The sequence below is a fragment of the Manduca sexta genome, chromosome 4, assembly GCF_014839805.1.
Source record: "Manduca sexta isolate Smith_Timp_Sample1 chromosome 4, JHU_Msex_v1.0, whole genome shotgun sequence".
Classification (NCBI taxonomy): domain Eukaryota; kingdom Metazoa; phylum Arthropoda; class Insecta; order Lepidoptera; family Sphingidae; genus Manduca; species Manduca sexta.
Genome location: NC_051118.1, coordinates 7,532,606 through 7,551,834, shown reverse-complemented (window position 1 = coordinate 7,551,834; position 19,229 = coordinate 7,532,606). Strand labels below are relative to the sequence as shown.

The 19,229-nt window shown below is 36.8% G+C and overlaps 1 protein-coding gene across 24 annotated transcripts in view; it reads right to left on the bottom strand.

The window, feature by feature from the left end:
- LOC115452387 (dystonin) overlaps positions 1 to 19,229 on the bottom strand; it is a 245,921-nt gene that overhangs the window by 125,785 nt on the left and 100,907 nt on the right. For 23 of the 24 annotated variants that reach the window (XM_037440549.1, XM_037440503.1, XM_037440458.1 and 20 more), the window contains 14 exons: positions 17,028 to 17,215; positions 15,887 to 16,018; positions 15,104 to 15,273; positions 13,611 to 13,832; positions 12,246 to 12,450; positions 11,797 to 11,901; positions 11,065 to 11,183; positions 10,294 to 10,438; positions 8,716 to 8,832; positions 7,921 to 8,045; positions 7,272 to 7,500; positions 6,733 to 6,912; positions 5,439 to 5,531; positions 4,735 to 4,909 (listed from right to left, as the gene is read on the bottom strand). In XM_037440549.1, coding sequence (XP_037296446.1) covers positions 4,735 to 4,909; positions 5,439 to 5,531; positions 6,733 to 6,912; positions 7,272 to 7,500; positions 7,921 to 8,045; positions 8,716 to 8,832; positions 10,294 to 10,438; positions 11,065 to 11,183; positions 11,797 to 11,901; positions 12,246 to 12,450; positions 13,611 to 13,832; positions 15,104 to 15,273; positions 15,887 to 16,018; positions 17,028 to 17,215 — 2,205 coding nt within the window. Of the gene's footprint in view, positions 1 to 262; positions 372 to 4,734; positions 4,910 to 5,438; positions 5,532 to 6,732; positions 6,913 to 7,271; positions 7,501 to 7,920; positions 8,046 to 8,715; positions 8,833 to 10,293; positions 10,439 to 11,064; positions 11,184 to 11,796; positions 11,902 to 12,245; positions 12,451 to 13,610; positions 13,833 to 15,103; positions 15,274 to 15,886; positions 16,019 to 17,027; positions 17,216 to 19,229 lie in introns of those variants that run through there. The other variant, XM_037440535.1, reaches the window with a different exon arrangement.

The window sequence follows — 19,229 nt, the reverse complement described above, 5'->3', positions numbered from 1 at the left end:
AAAAAATCTTCCTGGTTACGAATCCAGACGCATAAAATACTTCAACATTACTACCTCCATCTGTGACGTCCACAAACAGCCAACTTATTAAAAAGTCGTTACATGGGTATTTTTATTAGTTTATACATGGCCCTTGTGGGTGTGCAGAGGTATGTCGACTGACATCATCTGGGAAATCTGTTCCTTAAATAGATAATGAATTAGATCTGAAGGTGGAAACAATTTTCGTTGTTTGATTAGAACAAAGAATGTGAGACATTACCTCCTTTCCCGAAAGAGAATATCCTTTTTATCCTCTTCATGTTCAATTAAATCACTTACGTTTGTCACTGTCACTTAGCACTCACATATTAGTCTTATTATTATCTGTTATAAAAATTGATTAGTCGAGATAATGAGTTATATAAATAAACAATCATTTATATTACTTTGAACCTACAAAGACTAGGAATAGGGTAACTTAAGGCGATACCTCAAGGTCCATTTTCATACATTTTGTTTCACCTTTAATCTGAGTACCTAAACAAGTATTGGCAAGTAACGAATTTAAATTCACGTCTAGTTAGTGATTAGTTCTCGCAGTTGAAAGAAAAACGTAAAAATAATTAATAATCATGGATATTTCGGCCTTTAAAATTTAATATGACGAAATTTTAAAGGCAGAAATATCCATGATTATTAATTATTTTTACGTTTTTTCTTCAACTGCGAGAACTAATCACTAACTAGACGTGAATTTAAATTCTTTACTTGCCAATACTTGTTTAGTTACCCAGATTAAAGGTGAAACAAAATGTATGAAAATGGACCTTGAGGTATCGCCTTAATAAGAACCAGCCACTACTTTGCTGGATAAAATATGCATTGCCCAATACAAAAGATTCTAGAAAACAAAAAACTATTCAATTCTACATAAAAAAAACACAAATTTATATAATGCGACTAATTTATATCCTACGGGATCCAAAATCCTAAACAAATTCTAAGTACGAAAATCGAAATAGTAACTTTTTTCAGTTACCACCACACTCTCCCTGCTAAATAATCAATTATAGGAACCAAAGAAACTTCAGATCAATATATTACTATTAAATTCCAATACAGAGTTCTGATATTTTAAGATTAAAAATAAAATTCAGCCAGTGCTTCTAATTCGATATTTGAAATAATTAATTAATTCTCTAAGGGCTGATTTTTTAATCAAATATATATTACAGTTACAGTATAAACGAATTAAAAATAACAATTGCATGTACAAAGTTGTTAACTTGTTTCACTTTTATATTCAGTCAGGTTTTAAATTATTAAATGAATTTTTATGAAGTTTCAAAAAAATTTACCTTTAATAGGATATCAATTATGATTTATACTAAAAACTAATTTATCAAATTCGTTCAATATTTTGTCAGATTCTTCAATAACTCTACTACTAACTATTAAAAGATTAATCATTTAACATAATATAAATGATTACTGCTTCGCTCCTATTGGTCACGGCGTAATGGTATGTAGCCTATAGCCTTCCTCGATAAATGGGCTATCCTACACTAAAAGATTTTTTCAATTTGAATCAGTAGTTTCTAAGATTAGTGCATTCAAACAAACAAACTCTTCAACTTTATATAATAGTATAGATTGGTTAAACACTGTTTAACATGTACTGGCAAGAGTGATTGTTGTATATTTACATAATGCAACAGTTAACCTTTCCACTAACATCATAATGTCTACAATTAACAGTGTGATATATTGCTGTATTTATGATATCAGATTCTATAATTAGGTATTTATACGGTTTATAATAATATATAAACATGAAGTTTGTTTGTTTGAACGCGCTAATCTAAGCAGCTAATAAACCGATATTACTTTTTTAATAGGAAGCTACATTACTCCCCAGTACGATAAGCTATATTTATCCCGGGAACATATTAAGCGGGACTTTTATCCCGGAAAAACTGTTAACACGAACGGAGTCGCGAGCAATAGCTAGTCTAATGTTGCCAGGGTCAGTTAAGAGCAAATGACAGGTAGACATATGCACTTGGGATTGCGAGAGCAGGGGCATGTTTAAAAAATATAGACTGATACACTTTAGAAGGAATAATAGGTACAGGCCTCAATTAAAATATATATCCTCTTGCTAACAGTTGAGTTATAACGGTTGTAAGTTCATTGGTCGTAAAGTTATTAAATGACTTTTATCTATACTTATAATAAATCTTCTAATAATAATAATGAACATTCATGGCTCAAGTCGTTTCACAGAGTTTACTCAAGAAAGTCGTCTATTTCTTATAATTGGAACTGATTTATTTCACTTATTAACTTGAATCAGCGTATCACTAACAGAGCACAAACTCTACAATAATAGTTTACAAATATATTATTTGAACACTGAAGTTGATTAAAATAAAATATTTAAAATAGAAAAAAACTTCACCGCATTTAAAACTATAAAAAACTTACAAAATATTAACACAATTTTTTACAAAAAGACACCAAAAATGGTAAAAAAACGAAACTAAAGTTTTTTTTTAAGTTCGACCCACTCACGCGCATGCTAAATGACCACTGCCGTAGGACACGCATGCGTCCTTTGAATGACAATAATTGTACTATGGGACGATTGAAATGTGTTTTGATACTTGAAGCAAAGACTAAATTAATGCAGTTAAGAAAATATTTATAACCCTTGATCTTGTTAATTCAATTAGGTCAAATTTGTATGTAACTTAAAAAAAATGTTCTTCAGTATCGTTTCATTAAGGTAGGTAAGTGTCTTTGAGTATCTTAACCTTGGTATGGAAAACCAAATATTTATGAAAAAAAGGGATTCGAAAAAATTTTGAAATAACGAAACTTAAATTAATTCATCACTAATAAATATATTAAATATAAGAAAAAACAGTTAAAAAAACCTTCAATAAAAAAAAACTAACCTAAGTGATTAACAAAAAAATATATCAAATAAATTTGATAACCATCTAAACAAAAATATCCCTAGCTTTTGTCATTAAAAGACCCCTAATATATTTCGAAAACACAATAAGGCTGCAAATTGGTAAAATAGTATTTCCAAAACAGTCAAGTATCAAAATGTGACAGCGGTGTAATCAAGTTGCGAAGTGCAACGTACAGTGCGGCAGATAAGCGGTATCGTCCACACAGTCCATTTGTGACCGTGCTCTTGGTCTATTGTACTTCACTCGCCACAACAAAGTGGTTGTACAGAAGTATGAGATTAGCCAATTACATAAGTAACAATAACTGCACTCAACCAGCTATGGCCATAGAAAAACGTGTGACACGACGAAATTTTAACGTTACAATTAACTATATTTCCATACTATTTCGAATTAGAGCAGATAATTCATCAATGTTTATAAGAACATTTTTCGATTAAGTATAACACTGTTAGTTCCAGGTCTATACATAGCGGCTTTGCCATTTTTATTTATTTGTCTGACACCTACCTAAAAGGCAAGATACTGGCCATTTGTTTATTTATTCAATTAGTTCCATTATATTCTTTGATTAATTTGTTTGTTCACCTAATTTATAATATTAGATTCATATTTATAAATTAAACCTTAGAGTTAAGTACCATAAATTGCATTGTTTTCTACTTATGGTTAATCACTTATGCTGTAACCTTATTATGGCAACCTTAGATACAGGAGCAGCTTAGTTTGGGGCCACTAGCAAATACTGTATGTCCATAAGTATGTAGTTGAAATAAAAAGTAAAAATAAAATTCTATAATACAAAAACCAATAAAGAGCTGCACGATATCTTATAAGTTAAAAAAAACCTATGACAATACTAAGTGAACCTTCTGTATCAATTTATTTGTGGCCGCTGCTTTATTCCCGTCCATGGGACGTTGAACAGCGTCGTCGTCGGAATCATTTCCAATTTATTTTTAATTGATCTCGTCACCGGCTAATATACAATAATGATTCATTAGTGCGGGCAAACTAGCTGATGTATTGAAGACCTCATTCAAGGTTACTTCCCTCGTTAGTCGACTATGTTTATTTATTCTAATGATTTAACAAAGTTGGATTGTTTTTATAAATTGTCTTATTTGTGTTTTTAACGATTGGGCTGTGGAGAGGGAAGAGGTTCCGTTATTTGATACATAGTGCGCCACCTATCGACTATAGTTACAGACTAGTGTAGTGATGACCGAATTATCGATAATATTTTACTTTACCAGGTTTAGTGTGTTTTTCGAGTCAGTACAAAAAAATAAGAGAACTCTTATTGTAGAAGGTAGTGTGATCGAAGATAACTCGGTTCTTAATATGGCCCACCATACAGATTTACGTGTTGTTAGTTTCTTTAGTTTTTAGTGGTATGTTGCAGTTTAAGCAAAGGGTTTTCTTTATATTTTATTATAAAACGATTTTATACATTGCCTTCTAGCATACGGTTAAGGATGACCCGAAGTAATACTAATTAGCTACTGCGCTATCCTGAGCGAAAAAAATTCAGCGACCTTGTCCGGCAAAATTTTTAGGTCACAATATCAAAAAACGTCCAGTGTGCCTGCGCCCAGCCTATCACCTAACAACCCAATCGACCTCCGATTACATGGATATCTACCGGAGTAAGCTAAAGCTGCCAAAGCGACAACTTATTACGATCTCGATTAGTAGGAAATATAAGAAAAAAAAAAAAGAGAAAAAAAAAATAGAAACACTTTCCCCTATAATATTGGTCACTCACCCTCAGCCCTGGCGCGCCGCTCGAACTCGTCGAACAGCCGGTTGACGTCGTCGATCTCGCGCCGCAGCCGCCGCAGCTGCGGGTCGGCGGGGTCGCCCTCCGCGAGCAACTTCTCCGCGTCTTCGTTGAGCGCGCGCCGGATCGCCTGGCGCTGCTCGGCGCCCATCGCCACGAACTATACAACAAATATATATAAATATGCGCACACACGCACTTTTAATCTTCAAGGGGTAGGCAGAGAGGTTGCCTTATGATTCGGGACTGACTTGTTCCTGCTTCTGCTGTGGGGTTTTGGTTGATACGTGATCACGAATAAAAATAAAGAGATTTTAAAAATGTATGTTTACATTTTTTATATTGGAATGTTAACCTATGACATATCTTTATTGATATAACATCTATAATATACTAGCTGACCCCACAGACGTTGTCCCCCGTCTTAACTATGAATTTGCAGCGCGCATTCTGTCAAGCGCTAACAGTTATTTCAAACAATTGACAGTGATATAAAATTAATATTTTCGTTAAGTTTTCTTAAATTTTCTAATTTTCCGCGCAATTTTTTAATTTTTTTCTTTCATAAGAACCTTCTCCTGACAAAAAAAAAATAGTGAAATCGGTCCAACCGTTCACGCGTGATGGCGTGACCAAGGGAAATAGGGATTCATTTTTATATATATATAGATTATTAAAATTATACTCACTTGTGGAAAGTCCCATCCTTTAACGACCTTGATGGTCGCGAAGATCATATTCTGGCGCATGCGCAGTTGTTTCCGTTGCCATAGTTGGATCACCTTTAACATGAACATGAATATTAACACCATTGCGAGCAAATCCGCGGAACAAACACAGTCCGGTAAACGCATGTTGCGGAAGTTGAGTGCGTACTGACCGATTCGAGGTAGGTAAGGGTGCGGTAAAGTATTTGCTATACTAAGCTATGGTTCTTTAATGCTTTGCTATATTTTATTTTGAAGAGCTGTTTTTATGGAGTTATTAGTGAATATTTTTTGAATTTTTGTTGTGTTTATTTCCACTTTTTGTTATTTCTATTGTCATTATAACTATATTTATTATGTCTTATTTGTTTGATAATTAATGGCATAATACAAAACAAAAAAAAATATATTAATTAAATAATTTATTGCAAAATACATAAAACATTATATTTTCCCTGTTTCTACTTGAAAATATAGATATTATTTTTTTTTTCATTAATTTTTAACCCTTTTCCTTTGATCGAGCCAATGTGTCGAGAGCTATTTAAAACGATATAGAATAGCTTTTGATGTGACAATGCCTTAAACCGTGTATACATCATTATCAGTCAGGTCATTACTTAATTACAAACATAACCACGATAGAGGTGGTCAAACTTTGTTATATTGTTTATTTTTCGATCATTCAGAACACAAATAAGCTTAAGGATGGACTTCGTGCTATAATAATTAATATATTTTCATTATAACTAAATATTTACTTAAAAATAGGAATCATAAATGAGTTCATTTGCCATCGGCTGCTGTTTCGATTAGAAAACATTTTATCAAATTGTTTAATTACACACACACACACTCACGTCTTTAATCCCTAAGTGGTAGGCAGAGGCGCAACCGGTGCACCTATTTTCCGCCATGTATATTGCGTCCCACGATTGGGCAAGCTTATCGCCATATCGAGCACAAATTCCAGATTCCGGACTGATACTGAGTAGAAAAACCCAACATCATTTTGCCCGATCCGGGTATCGAACCCAAGACTTCAGCACTGCAGTCATACCGTAATAAAATACGCCACCCAGACAACCAGCACTAAGTAATCCGGTTCAAACTAGCCGACATAATTGTATCGACTGGCGAGGAGTATCAGCTCTCGTCAGTCGACATATATGAACCCCATTTCGCTTTCCATCAAGTACAATGAGGTAACCTGTCAATTACTACCATGTAATATAACTGCTAAAACAGAACATCCGGCTCGAAGGACCAAACTTACCCTGTCCAAAGAGTTTCGCAGCCGCCCAGCAGCGTCCAGCGCCTCCTGACACGGCGGCGGCAGCGCCACCACAGCGCCCGGGAGCTGAACCTCGGTCCCTGCGCCGCCGAGACGCACGCGCCAGCGGCTGCGGCCCGAATTGTCGATCACTGTCACCGCTGAGCCTTTCTCGATGGCAACCTGTGGGTGATAATTGGTTAGGTTAGGATGGTGAAATCGATAAGTATTTAGTAGTCATGTTCGATACAATGCTTTTTAAAAAATATCGAAATAAGTCGGTAACGGTTCTTAATTATTCTTGAATGAGTCTTTTAAAATTCGACTACGAACAAAATTACCATACTCCTGACTTACTGATGTTAAGCCTAACTTATATAATCACCACCTAGAAACACTGAATCTATTAATATCTGGCAAAAAACATATACTTCACAACGGCAATCGATCACACATCTATCTCCCTCTCACTCTACCTTACCGTATACACTCATTAGGACTCCTTTCTCTCCCTCCCACTCAACAAAACCCCATCTACTCACATTAGCATGCTTATACGCGCAGACGGTTTCCGCCCGCAGCGGCCTGGTGACGGGCGCGCGGCGTTGCTTCACGGGCCTGACGTCCTGCGCCTCCTCCACAAGGCGCGAGACCGCCGCTCCGTGGGTGTTCAGCTCCTCACGAAGGTCCTGCATGCCTTTGAGTAGACGCTCTCCTTGGTCGAGAGTGAATTCCGATTGCGAGAAGGTGGTGTTTAGAGCTTCTTCTCGTCTGAAACAATTTTTTACATTAATTTCTTGTTTGAGTATAAAAGACAGCTTAAAAAAAAACTTAATGATATCATTAATAAAATAGTTGAATACCAATTTTTACACATGCATTCTATCAGAACAGAAAGTAGAAATTCTTGTTTATAACCCCTTTAAAATAAGAATAATAAGGCCCCACGCTATATAAGAAGCCGGTAAGCCGAAACTCATTAGACGTTTCATTATTCATTCATATGGCTAGAGTATAACAGTTTTTTTTTGCACCTATACTATTAACTAATATACATATCATGCAGCTTATTCTGCTACCATCCTTTTATTAAATATATAAACACAAAAAAACGCCTTTTTCATATACAGAAGTAGGCAGATGACACACCCATATTTCGTCAGTTAATAGATAAAAAAAAAAATATCTCACTTCAATATCCATTTCTCAGCTTCCTTCACCTCCTCGAAGTAGTTGTGGTACTGTGTGGTATGTTTCAAATGCGTCTCGAGGCATAGAGTGAGTTGCAGCACCCACGCCCATTGCGACTGCATAACCTGCACAAAAAAATCCTTAGATTATATTCAATACACAAGTGAGTAACCATTCCAGGTAATTCTTAGTTTAATTGGAGGCAGAAGATTATGGATGTATGCAGAACCATCCAGCCCCTTACAATGACCCGAAAAACGAAATTCGTAAGTCAATACTTAATAATTTTGAATTCAGCTTATATTAAACTCACAAGTGATTAACGAATCAACAAATTGTTCTAAATGGTGCGGATTAAAGATGTAATCAAAACCATCCAGCTCCCTTAGTAATGCTTGAAAAACGCGACTCGTAAGTCGATGTTTAATTTTAACGTTTGTGATTGGTCGAGAGACTGATGCGTTAGTTACATGACAGTCTCTCAACCAATCACAATAAAATGATACGGAGTCGTGTCGTCTTTTTCGCCACATTCTAAACACACTGAGCTTGAATGAATTTTGCATGTTTCCTATCGATTTTCTTCTAAGAAATTATTGAATTTAAAAAATTATGTCTGATAATGTCCAGTAATTCCATTAGCTACATTGTATCGATGGAAATACCGATCTGGGGTTCGAACTTAGCACCTCGTTTAAAAACCACTGTATGTGAAACAAGTCATTACTGACCGTCTATTCTATCACAAAATATTTCTCATCTACCCTCAAAACTTTCAAAGTTCTAACAACATACCTGTAAATGCGTCTCGATAGTCTTCGTGGCGGGGTGGTGCTGAGCGATGAGCGCCTCCCCACGGTCAATCACGTTGCTGAACTGCAGCTCTCGCTTCTCCAACAACGACATCAGTTGCTGCAGGAATATCGATTTTATTATATAGTGGTTACAGAGTCTTATAGTTGTTAACGTGTAGGCAATGCGAAGTTTTATGGCTATTGTTTTAAAGATGATATTTAACGGAATTTATTAAAGGCCTAATAAGGGGGGGGGGGGGGGAAATGACATCTGAATTCGATATTTTATAGGGTAGAGGTACATTACAATGTTATAATTTAAAATCGGAAAGGGAAGAACTGTTAATCGATCAAACTATCGATGACAAGAATCGATAAAAATATATTACAAGCGTTCTTTATCGCAATAATAAGCACATCGATAAATCAAAACAACAAGCAACACAGAATAAATTAAATATCAAATAAAATTTTCAAAATGGTGTAAAAACAAACCTCGCTATCTTCTCCGAATGAATGCTTGCACGGGAAACAAAATATATTGTAACTTATTGTGAAAAAACTTATTATTATTTACACTTCATGGGGTGTTAGCGTGGACTTATGAATGTGTCCTTTACTACAAGTGATAGGGTTGTGACTATCGATAAATCGTGGGTGAATCGAATCTATGTGTAAATTATTAATTTGTGAATAATTGAGTATTTATATAAATTTTTAGTCGATTTAAGTATCAGATGTTATGCAATTGTTGTTTAGACACGTTTTGTACACTTTACAATTTAGGTAATAACACTTATTCTGAATATCGATGTATTTAATCGATATCGTTACTGGCAATACACCTTCTGATGGAATTACCACAATTTTAAAATTACATTACATACTATGAATAACAATTACATCGACTGCCACTGTAAATCGAATCAATCGATTTAAATATCGATCAAAGATGAAAAACAATTAGAATAAACTTCTTTTTTATCTCATAAAAATAAACAAAATACTTTGTGGTACTAAAAGCATTGGGAACAATTAGTTCATGAAGTAATCGATATTGCTAAAAGCAAAAACATCGATATTTGCTGCCGATATTGTCTCGAATACGGCATGTTCAATGTTTTTATTACAAAATTGAGTACAATGTAATATGAAAATATAATTAACTATGAAAGAACAGTGCTTGCCAAATTGAGTATTGTGAGTAAAAAAATATTTATTTTTTACACAATTTCACAATAAGACGCACGGCATACAATAGTTACGGCACGATCATTTTTCAACATTAATATTATACGGGTATCACAAAATTTTATTTATACTGTCCAACGCTCTTCATCCTATCAATTCACATACTGCCACACAATGTCCAGTATTATCCTTTCAATTCATAAAAAATACACATCAATCGATGACATTTAATCGATAAGTAAATCACTAAATCACGAAAAAATAACGCACCTATATCACATCTCTACTACCCGAATGCTACTCATCTTTATTTCCTAATCACAAAAGCACTTACGTCACGTGACCTCAATTTAGCATGCACTTAAGCGCCACACTCAAATCCACTCACCTCATAATAATGCTGTACAGCTGGCAGGTTGATGTGAGGGTCCGCCCAGTCCCTGGACAGTTCCACCTGCTCCTTCTCGTTGAGCCAGTTCAGCTCCGCGGTGGCCGATTGGAGGAAGTCCTGGAGCGCGTCCAGATCTGAGATTCTGTGGAGAAAGTGTTATGTAAAAGTAGAGCAAAAAAATAATATATCAAGCTGAATTTGAGAAGTAAGATGTTTTGGCGTAAAATTAGGGCATTGTACTAGAAAAATAAGAAGTCTTCTACTTTAGTATCATTATTGCCTTTAAAAGTGCATAGAAATTTATTTGAATTATAATAGGGCCGGCGCGAGAACTTCTTGTAGAAAATAAATAAAATAATCGAGCCAATCGACTAATAAATCACAGAGTATTCGGTATAAATACATGAAAAATGTATTTCACTTCAATCTAGATGTTTTTCCCTGCACGATAAACTAACTCTAGCGCACCTGATGGTAAGTAAAGTAGGGTCCAAATAGTGTCGACTGGCCAGAAATTATCCCCGCTGGTATACACAATTATGCTTGTTTTTATATAAATACTGGGGCAAGAAGGCTCTGGAGTAGAGGCCACGAACTGGCAAGCGCAGCGTCCGACGTCCACCCACTAGGCGGACAGATGACCTCATAAAGGTCCCAAGAGATCGCTGGATGCGAGCTGCTTCCAGTACGGCGATCGGGAAATTTTTGGACGAGGCCCATGTTCAGCAGTGGACATCCTGTGGCTGATGACGCTGACTGTATACTAACCTTTTAGTGCTGGTTGACAGTAACTCGGCATACAACTTCTGCAGTTGGCTCAAATGTTGGTTGTATAGATTCAATTCTTCGCCAGTGAAGTTGGCGCGGTTGTGGACGCACTGCTCCACCTGGATGGGAAAAATATGCTTTATCATCTACACATAGAGATTATATTCGAATAGACTAAATAATCTGGAGGGTATGCAACTTTGACTTGTGTTTGTTAAAAATATTTTTAAACAAATTCTAACTTCTTAATAAATTGTCTTGCTGTGTATTAAATATTCTAGGAAACAAGCCAAAATATTTTTTAACTACTTTTCTACTGGTGGTAGGTCTCTCATATGTGAGAGTTCGTCTGGGTAGGTACAATTCCAATATCTATTTCTGCCGCCAAGCAGTAGTGTTTAGTCATTGTTGTGCCAGTTTAAAGAACATTGTAGCCAGTGTAACTACTGGACATAATAAGACTTAACATATCATGTCTCATGGCGAGCGCAGTGGAATACCGAAACATTCTTTGTAATTCAAAGCGTTGGATGGTGTTTCTACTGTTTATGAGCGATAGTATCGCTTACTATCAGACGAACGGCAAGCTCGTCTCGTCATTCAAAGCAATAAAAAACTACGACGTACACACTGTTCATTAGGAAGGACTATAGTATATAACTATTTCAAAGATTTAAAAAGGCGTTATAAGAAAAATATTTCATTATCAGGAGGTAGCGACGATTTCGGTACCTTAGAATGAAACTGGTCGATCTGTTTGTGTTCGCGTTGGTGTTTGTCCAGCTCGTGTTGGACCGAAGGCAAGTCTGAACCGTAGTCGGCTTCGTGTAGTTTTTTCTGTGAGAAAAGAATGAAAAATGTATCAAAATAATTCGCATAGTTCAGTGAGAACCTACTTTCAATCGATTTTGAAAACTCTAACTAGAATTCCCACCCATGTCAGAAAGAATTAATCGTTTTACAATAATACAATTCTAGGAAGATCAGCAAGTAGAATTCCCATACTTCCCTTTTTTTAAATCACTTTTTATGTTCCATCCTACTTACACTAGACAGCTTATGATAGAAAGAAACAGAAAATATATAATTCATTTATATTCAAAACAAATTTAGTACTACAAGACACCCTATGGCTGTTTCTTCTACTGCTGCTGCTCATCATGATTATGATGACAACTCACCAGTCTCTCCTTACACCACTTGACGGCCTCGCTGAGCAGCTGGAACTTGGGGTCCGCGTCGTGCACCCTGGTCTCCAACACGGTCCTGGTCTCGCGGTGGACCGTGGTCTGCTGCACGGGCATGCGCACGGAGGAGAGGCGCGGTAGCAGCCGCCCGGTGAACGCTTGACGCGCGTTCAACCAGCGCTCGTGGAGTTGTTGCACGCTAGGGGGAAAATAAAGTTTATTTACTGGCTTGTATATACAGTCGAATCCGTTTATAATGACATCGAAAGGAATTGACAAACACGTCATAATAAGCGGACGTCATACAAAGCGTTTTGTGAAAAAAAAACATTTTTATGTAAATGGTATGCATGTATTTAAGTACTTTAATAGAGAAACATAGTAACTTATAAAATGTATGTATGTATGTACATAAAAGTTGTATTTTTTAATGTAAGTAATCTGTAATTTTTGTCTGCTTTTGTTTTTTTATTTTATTGTAAAAACAGTCTCTAATACTATTATGTATAGAAGACATCGCTATGGTCAAATTATCGTTTTCAATATTGCTATGAACAAATCAGGATAATAATTGTGCAGCTTTTAATGCCTCTTCTGCGGTAGGTAATGGTTCTTCCTCGACTTCTTCTTCCCCATCACTGAGATTCAAAATAAAAACGAGCCACGTGCCGAACGTCGTCGGGCATCAACGAACATTACCGAAGGCGTAAAGAATCATGTCGGTCATTATAACCGGACATAATTTATTAAAAGGGGTCACAATAAGCGACATGTCACTGTAAGGGAAGTCATTATATCCGACTTTTTTATAAAGAATCTTATATGAAAACCAAACTTCGTAGTGTAATTACGTCATAATAAGAGGTTGGTCAATATAGGCAGAGTCATAATAAACGGATTATACTGTATGTCACAAGCGGCGATAGCCAAGTTGGGTGTGGAACGGACTGCCAAGACGAATGTCCGCAGGTTCAAACACAAGGGCACACACCTCTGACTTTTCTAAAAAAATCATGTGTGTATTCTTTGTGAATTTATCGTTCGCTTTAACGATGAAGAAAAACATCGCGAGGAAACCTGCATATCTGAGAAGTTCCTCTATAAGAATTTCGAAGGTGTATGAAGTCTACTAATCCGCACTAGGCCAGCGTGGTGGAATAAGGTCTAATCCCTCTCAGTAGTAGAGGAGGCCCGTGCTCAGCAGTGGGCAGGTATATAATACAGGGCTGATATTATTATTATTATTATATATGTCACCATTGCTGCAAAGGTTTTGACTGGATCTCTAAGCACTTATCTTTAAGTTATTTTTAACATATATTATTTCCTTATATGAAGCAGAAATACATGTAAACTCACCGCCTGTGCAACTCGTTGGCCTGCGGATAGCGTCCCTCGCGCAGCGCGTGCGCGTCCTGCATCATGTCCTGTATGGTGTGCTCCATGGCGCGCAGCTCCTGCTCGATCTGCTCGGCCGCCAGCTTGGCGTCGGCGGGGTGCACGCCGCGCTCCACGCGACGGATCTCGCTCTCGATGTGGCGCTCCACGTTGTCGAGGCCGGATTCCGTTTGTTTTATGTCTCTGTGGATGAATACGTTTGGATTAAATATTATAATAATTTTATATCAAATAGCAAACAGTATCTAAAGTCGCCTTTGAAGAAAGAAAGAAAATCAAAATCTAAAAGGCCTCCGGCAATCAAATATGCAAATCGATATATTATGGTCTCATGATCATTACAATGATCCAGTTCGAAGGACCATTCCTCTCTTGAGGTTTTTTTAAAGAATAACTTATTACTACTATATTTCGTAGTAAACATAGATATGTGTTGGTGGCTGATCAACCAAATTACCAACATGATCATTCATATTCCTTTCTAGATTTGACTCGTAACACTCAAATATCTCAACTTTCCAAACTGTTTTAAACTACCCACATAAATTTTTGTGCATATGCGAATTATATGGATACTCTTGTTGTCTATTAATGAGTATTGCAATAAAACACTGATCATAAACGTCTGTTTAATATAAGGCTTTGAACAACATTGACTTAGTCTAAGGCAACACGGTTTTAACTTCTACGTAGTGGGAATCGCCGACCAGTTTCGACCTATTAAGTAAAACATCATGGGCGAATGCTAAGAGGACGTCACGTCACGGAGGCCTCCCGATCACAGGGTCCTTATTCTCTATCCCGCACATTATTTTAACCGTGCGTAACAAGCACGTAACACAACGCATCATGTTTAGGACTATAGAAATTTGGCTTACAGAATACCATTCCACGCACATTTCTCGAAGATAACATGACACGGCCGCGTTACGCGTCGATTAATGTAACATGTCTAGTGTAGTAGTGTCTTGTGAGTTGTAATAATAATATTGTCGTACCCTAAGATGTTTTTATTACATAGATACGTTGTCCGAGCTCAATACTGGCAAGACAAAAGTAAGGTAATTGCCCGACATTCACTTAGTCAACCTCCAAACACTGTCGGCGCTAGTCGGCTTACTAACTTTTGTATTTTTATAAATAAAATGCCTTCCTGTGTTTTTAGACGATGTATACATTATACTCCAACTGTGAATGAAAAAAAAACGCTTCATTTCATACGTTAGTAATAGGTATATACTATTTAACTTATTTTTTAACTAATAAATGCATTTTATTCGACTATCATGACGACGGGGCGGTCGACGCTCGTGCTCATTCGGACATACTCGGGTACACTCGGGCTTTATCAATGCGAGCCGCTAGGGTTGTGACTATAGTAAATACTGCGCTGTTTTTATGTGCAATTTTGTTAGTGTATGACGCGTCTATTTGTAAAACGTCATTGGTCGTACCTGTGCAGTTTCTCGGCGCGTCGCTGCAGACGCTCGAGGCGGCGGATCTCGTCGCTGAGGTCGCGCTCGCGCTCCTGGTGCGCGAGCAGCAGCCGCGCCCACGCCTGCTCCAGCGCGTCCGGCCGCAGCGTCGGCTCGATGTCGCACTCGCCTACCGACTCGAAGTATTTCTGGAACAACACCGAAGGTTTAACGTTTAAGGTTGTTTACCATTGAACCGCCCATGTGATGGGAATAATGTCCTATTATGTAATTTTCCCCGATAAATATAGGAATATGTTATAAGTAAACGCAAAATTCGCTGAACGATTTGCTTTGGTACACAAACAGACTATGTCCTGAATTAACATACTGGCTAATTTTTGCCTCTAAAAAGTACATAGTGGACCATTATTTTAGTAATAGTTTTACACGCTCGCTGTCATTACACATCTATATATATTACTACACTATTTTTTTTTTGTTGTTTTTGTTATTGTCAGGAGAAGGTTCTTATGAAAGAAAAAATTCAAAAAAATGCGCGGAAAATTAGGGAATTTAAGAAAACTTAACGAGAATATTAATGATATATAACTGTCAATTGTTTGAAATAACTGTCAGAGATTGACAGAATGCGCGCTGCAAATACATAGTTAAGACGGGACAACGTCTGTCGTGTCAACTAGTAAGTAGCTTATAATAATGTACATCCTTCATTCACAACCAGCCAATCAAACACCAATCGACCGTTAAGAACAGTCAGTCTGTAACGACTTCTTGTCAACGTGTTGGGTGTGAGCGTACCTCCAGCTCCCTGTACTGGTGGAAGAGCTTCTGCTTCTCGCGCTGCCTGAGCGGCACCTCCTCGTTGCGGAACCGAGTGCTCTCGCTGAGCAGCTTCTTCATTTCTATCAAAGTTGACGGGAAAGCACGGTCCTGCAACACGAATATCATTTATTAAATATAACGGTAAAATTAGAGGTGTAGTAATGTTTTTTAGAAGTAAAATGGAATTAAACGAAATTTAACTGTGATGATCATCCTCTATCTACTTCCATCAGTGAATAATGACTTGAAGGATTAAAGAGATAGACAAAATTGAGAACAAGAAAATAAACTTTGGTTGCATGAAAATGTATGTATTGTTCATCCTTTTTCCTCTACTGTGATACAGGCCTGGATCCTAGTACAGTGCCAGCCATGAACTCACGTAATAAATATATTGTTGCATCTATTAAAAATAATTAAAATATTATTGACTGCGTCAATGGAAACTCTTGCTCTAACTTCCTCTGACCAGAATTGTATAGAATCTACACGGCAACAACTATCCAACGCAGTTTATTAGAAAACCAGATCAATTGACTAACAAAATACAAGATATCATTATGACCCTTTGAAACTAAAGTAACAAGTTTTAAAACTAAATAATCTATAACAAGTTTAACAAATATCAAAGCAGCTATAACGAGTTCAAATCCTTTGTGCACTTCAGATCTGAAAGTAAACAAACCACTCTACCGATCCGACATTGAACCACTCTGTGGGATATATCACAACCTGCGCCAGTGGGACGTAAATATAGATATAAATCACGAATAATAATTTGCTATACTCGTTTAAGATATAAACTGGAACGGAAATGTATTTTACGTTGCAATAAAATTATAGGTTATAGAAATATGAACTAACACTGCAGGTTATAAATCTAATTAAAAATAGCATTTAAATACCAATTAATCTAATTTGAATGCAGCACCTAAAAGTCATAAATTCATTTCAATGTGCCTGCGGACCGGATTTTATTATAATTTTAATGATGTTTTATTAATATTCCATCTATATTGTTTATTATTTGGTCTTTCCACCCAGATTTTGATCCTTCGACCCCGACTTTGGTCCTTCGACCCAGAATCTGGACCTTCGAGACTGTGCTTTGACCCACCTGCATCAGGGCGCATTTCTCGTGCAGCCAGGCACGGTGTTGCGCGGCATGCTCGGTGTATGCTGCGGCACGGCGTTGCGACTCTGCGTCGAACAGCGGGTGCACCGGCGGCGGCTCCGGGAACGTCTCGTACAGCGACGAGATGTAGGTGATGAGCGACTTCTCGTCAGGCTCATGGGTGTCCACATCTGAGGATATAAAAAATATATTAAGAAACACATACATACACACACATTTATAGTAATTTGTATTTCGTCGTATAATGTGATAGGGGATTAGCCCATCACCTTATCGGATACAAATTCCAGACCTTAAACTGGTACTGAGAAAAAACCGCAGTATCACTTTGCTCGACCTCTGATTTGGACACGAGATCGAACGAACGAACAAAAGACGGAGCGAAAGTCGCACCACGCACGTAATACAACCACGCCACGGAGGCATTTATTAAAAAAACTAACAAACATCAATAATTTTATAATGGCCCTCGTATATGTCCATCTATGTTAGTTCCACTTCAGCAATATCTTTAAGAACATCCTATCGTTTGTATCCGTGAGGAATACGTGACTTAAACGTCTCAATGTACTGCCATGTTTGTTTTGAACATATACTATCTATATTCTTATCACAAGTCTGTTCTTAATCTAACGGAGTTCATACTTGAAATCCGAGCACACCACGCAAACTACAATCAGCAATGATTGCTGCAATTAGTCGCCGCTTTGTCGACGCGATCGCGAAGATAACAATACAACGCCCGAGGTTGCGACGATTATTTACGCCTTAACATCAGAGTGCATTGTGCTAAGTCTAACACTATGAAGGTTTACTGTATAATTTAGAAATATTGCTTCTGTGACGTAATTATGTTATGTATGCGGTGCTGACTGCCGAAGTCTCAGGTTCGGTTTCCGTGTCAGTTTAAATCCGTAGCCAGGTCTTGAGAGGTCCAATATCAATATCCTTTAAGAATGTACTTTGGGCCTCCCTAACACAGAGGTGTTCTGCTCATCAAAATGAAATTATTTTTCGGATTTTATCACGACTTTTTATAGTTATTTTACGCCCGATAAAAATTAACACAATCAAAATTAAACATATCTATGTTCGTGATATATAGATAGCTATTATAACGTTGACTTTTCGGGCTACCAACACCTTAGTCCGCGCATAGCTATGAAGGCTGCAGTCTTTGAAACGTTGGAAGAAAATTTTAATATAAAAAACCGCGATAAATCCGAAAAATGATTTATTTCGAAGCCTAACGTTCAAATGAACATAAGAAATCATTATAGTTGACGCTCAGTTTCAACCTGGACCGTGGAATCGTGGCCGCTAAATGGCAACATGAAACCTTACATAGCTGCAGAATGTAGATGAGTTACACGTTTAGTCAACTTGGAAAAGAAAAAATAGCGTCATATACAGGGTCATTTTGACATCGCGTTACTAAATGAAACCACATATTTATGTACTTGAAAATAACACTTTACAATAAATTACTTGAGGTGTAGATGTTAAATAAAAAAGTGTAAGTTTCGAACAAAATAAATATTAATAAAAAGTAATTTTATGTTTACGCGCCCTAAAGCCACTACTACTACTCTAAGGGAATTAGTTGCAGTAGCAACATCGTATTTTCCGTTACAAATACACCCACGCACACGCCATATTCACATTAAACTACAAAATGATAAAAAAATCACAAAACTAAAACCAGGATTTTTCGGGATAATATTTATTAATGGATGATGTTTGGTACAATGCAAGCGAAGGTGAAGACGAGTATGTGGTTTCTTTAGAAACGCAATGTCAAAATGATATATAACATTTTATTGGGAGAACCTGAATTCCGGACTATAAATATATCTGTCTCTATTATTTGCACCTGTTACAGATCGAATTGTCACATTGTTCTCTGCAATGATATGCATCAATAATTCGATTCACAAACATTATCGACGTTTATTGAGCGTGACGGCATTGTGCGAGTGAGATGCTGCTATTGGAGTGTGTGGGTCTCTCGTTCTTTCATAATAGGGTTGAACCCTCTATATCTCGATGGGCAGTAAGGGCACGCTCATAATGAATATATTATATGTTGCAATAATATAAAGCTAGTTTTTATATTGACTGTCGTCTAAGTAATATTTATTACTATAATAATCTGATTATGACTATTATAAAATTCATTAGCTA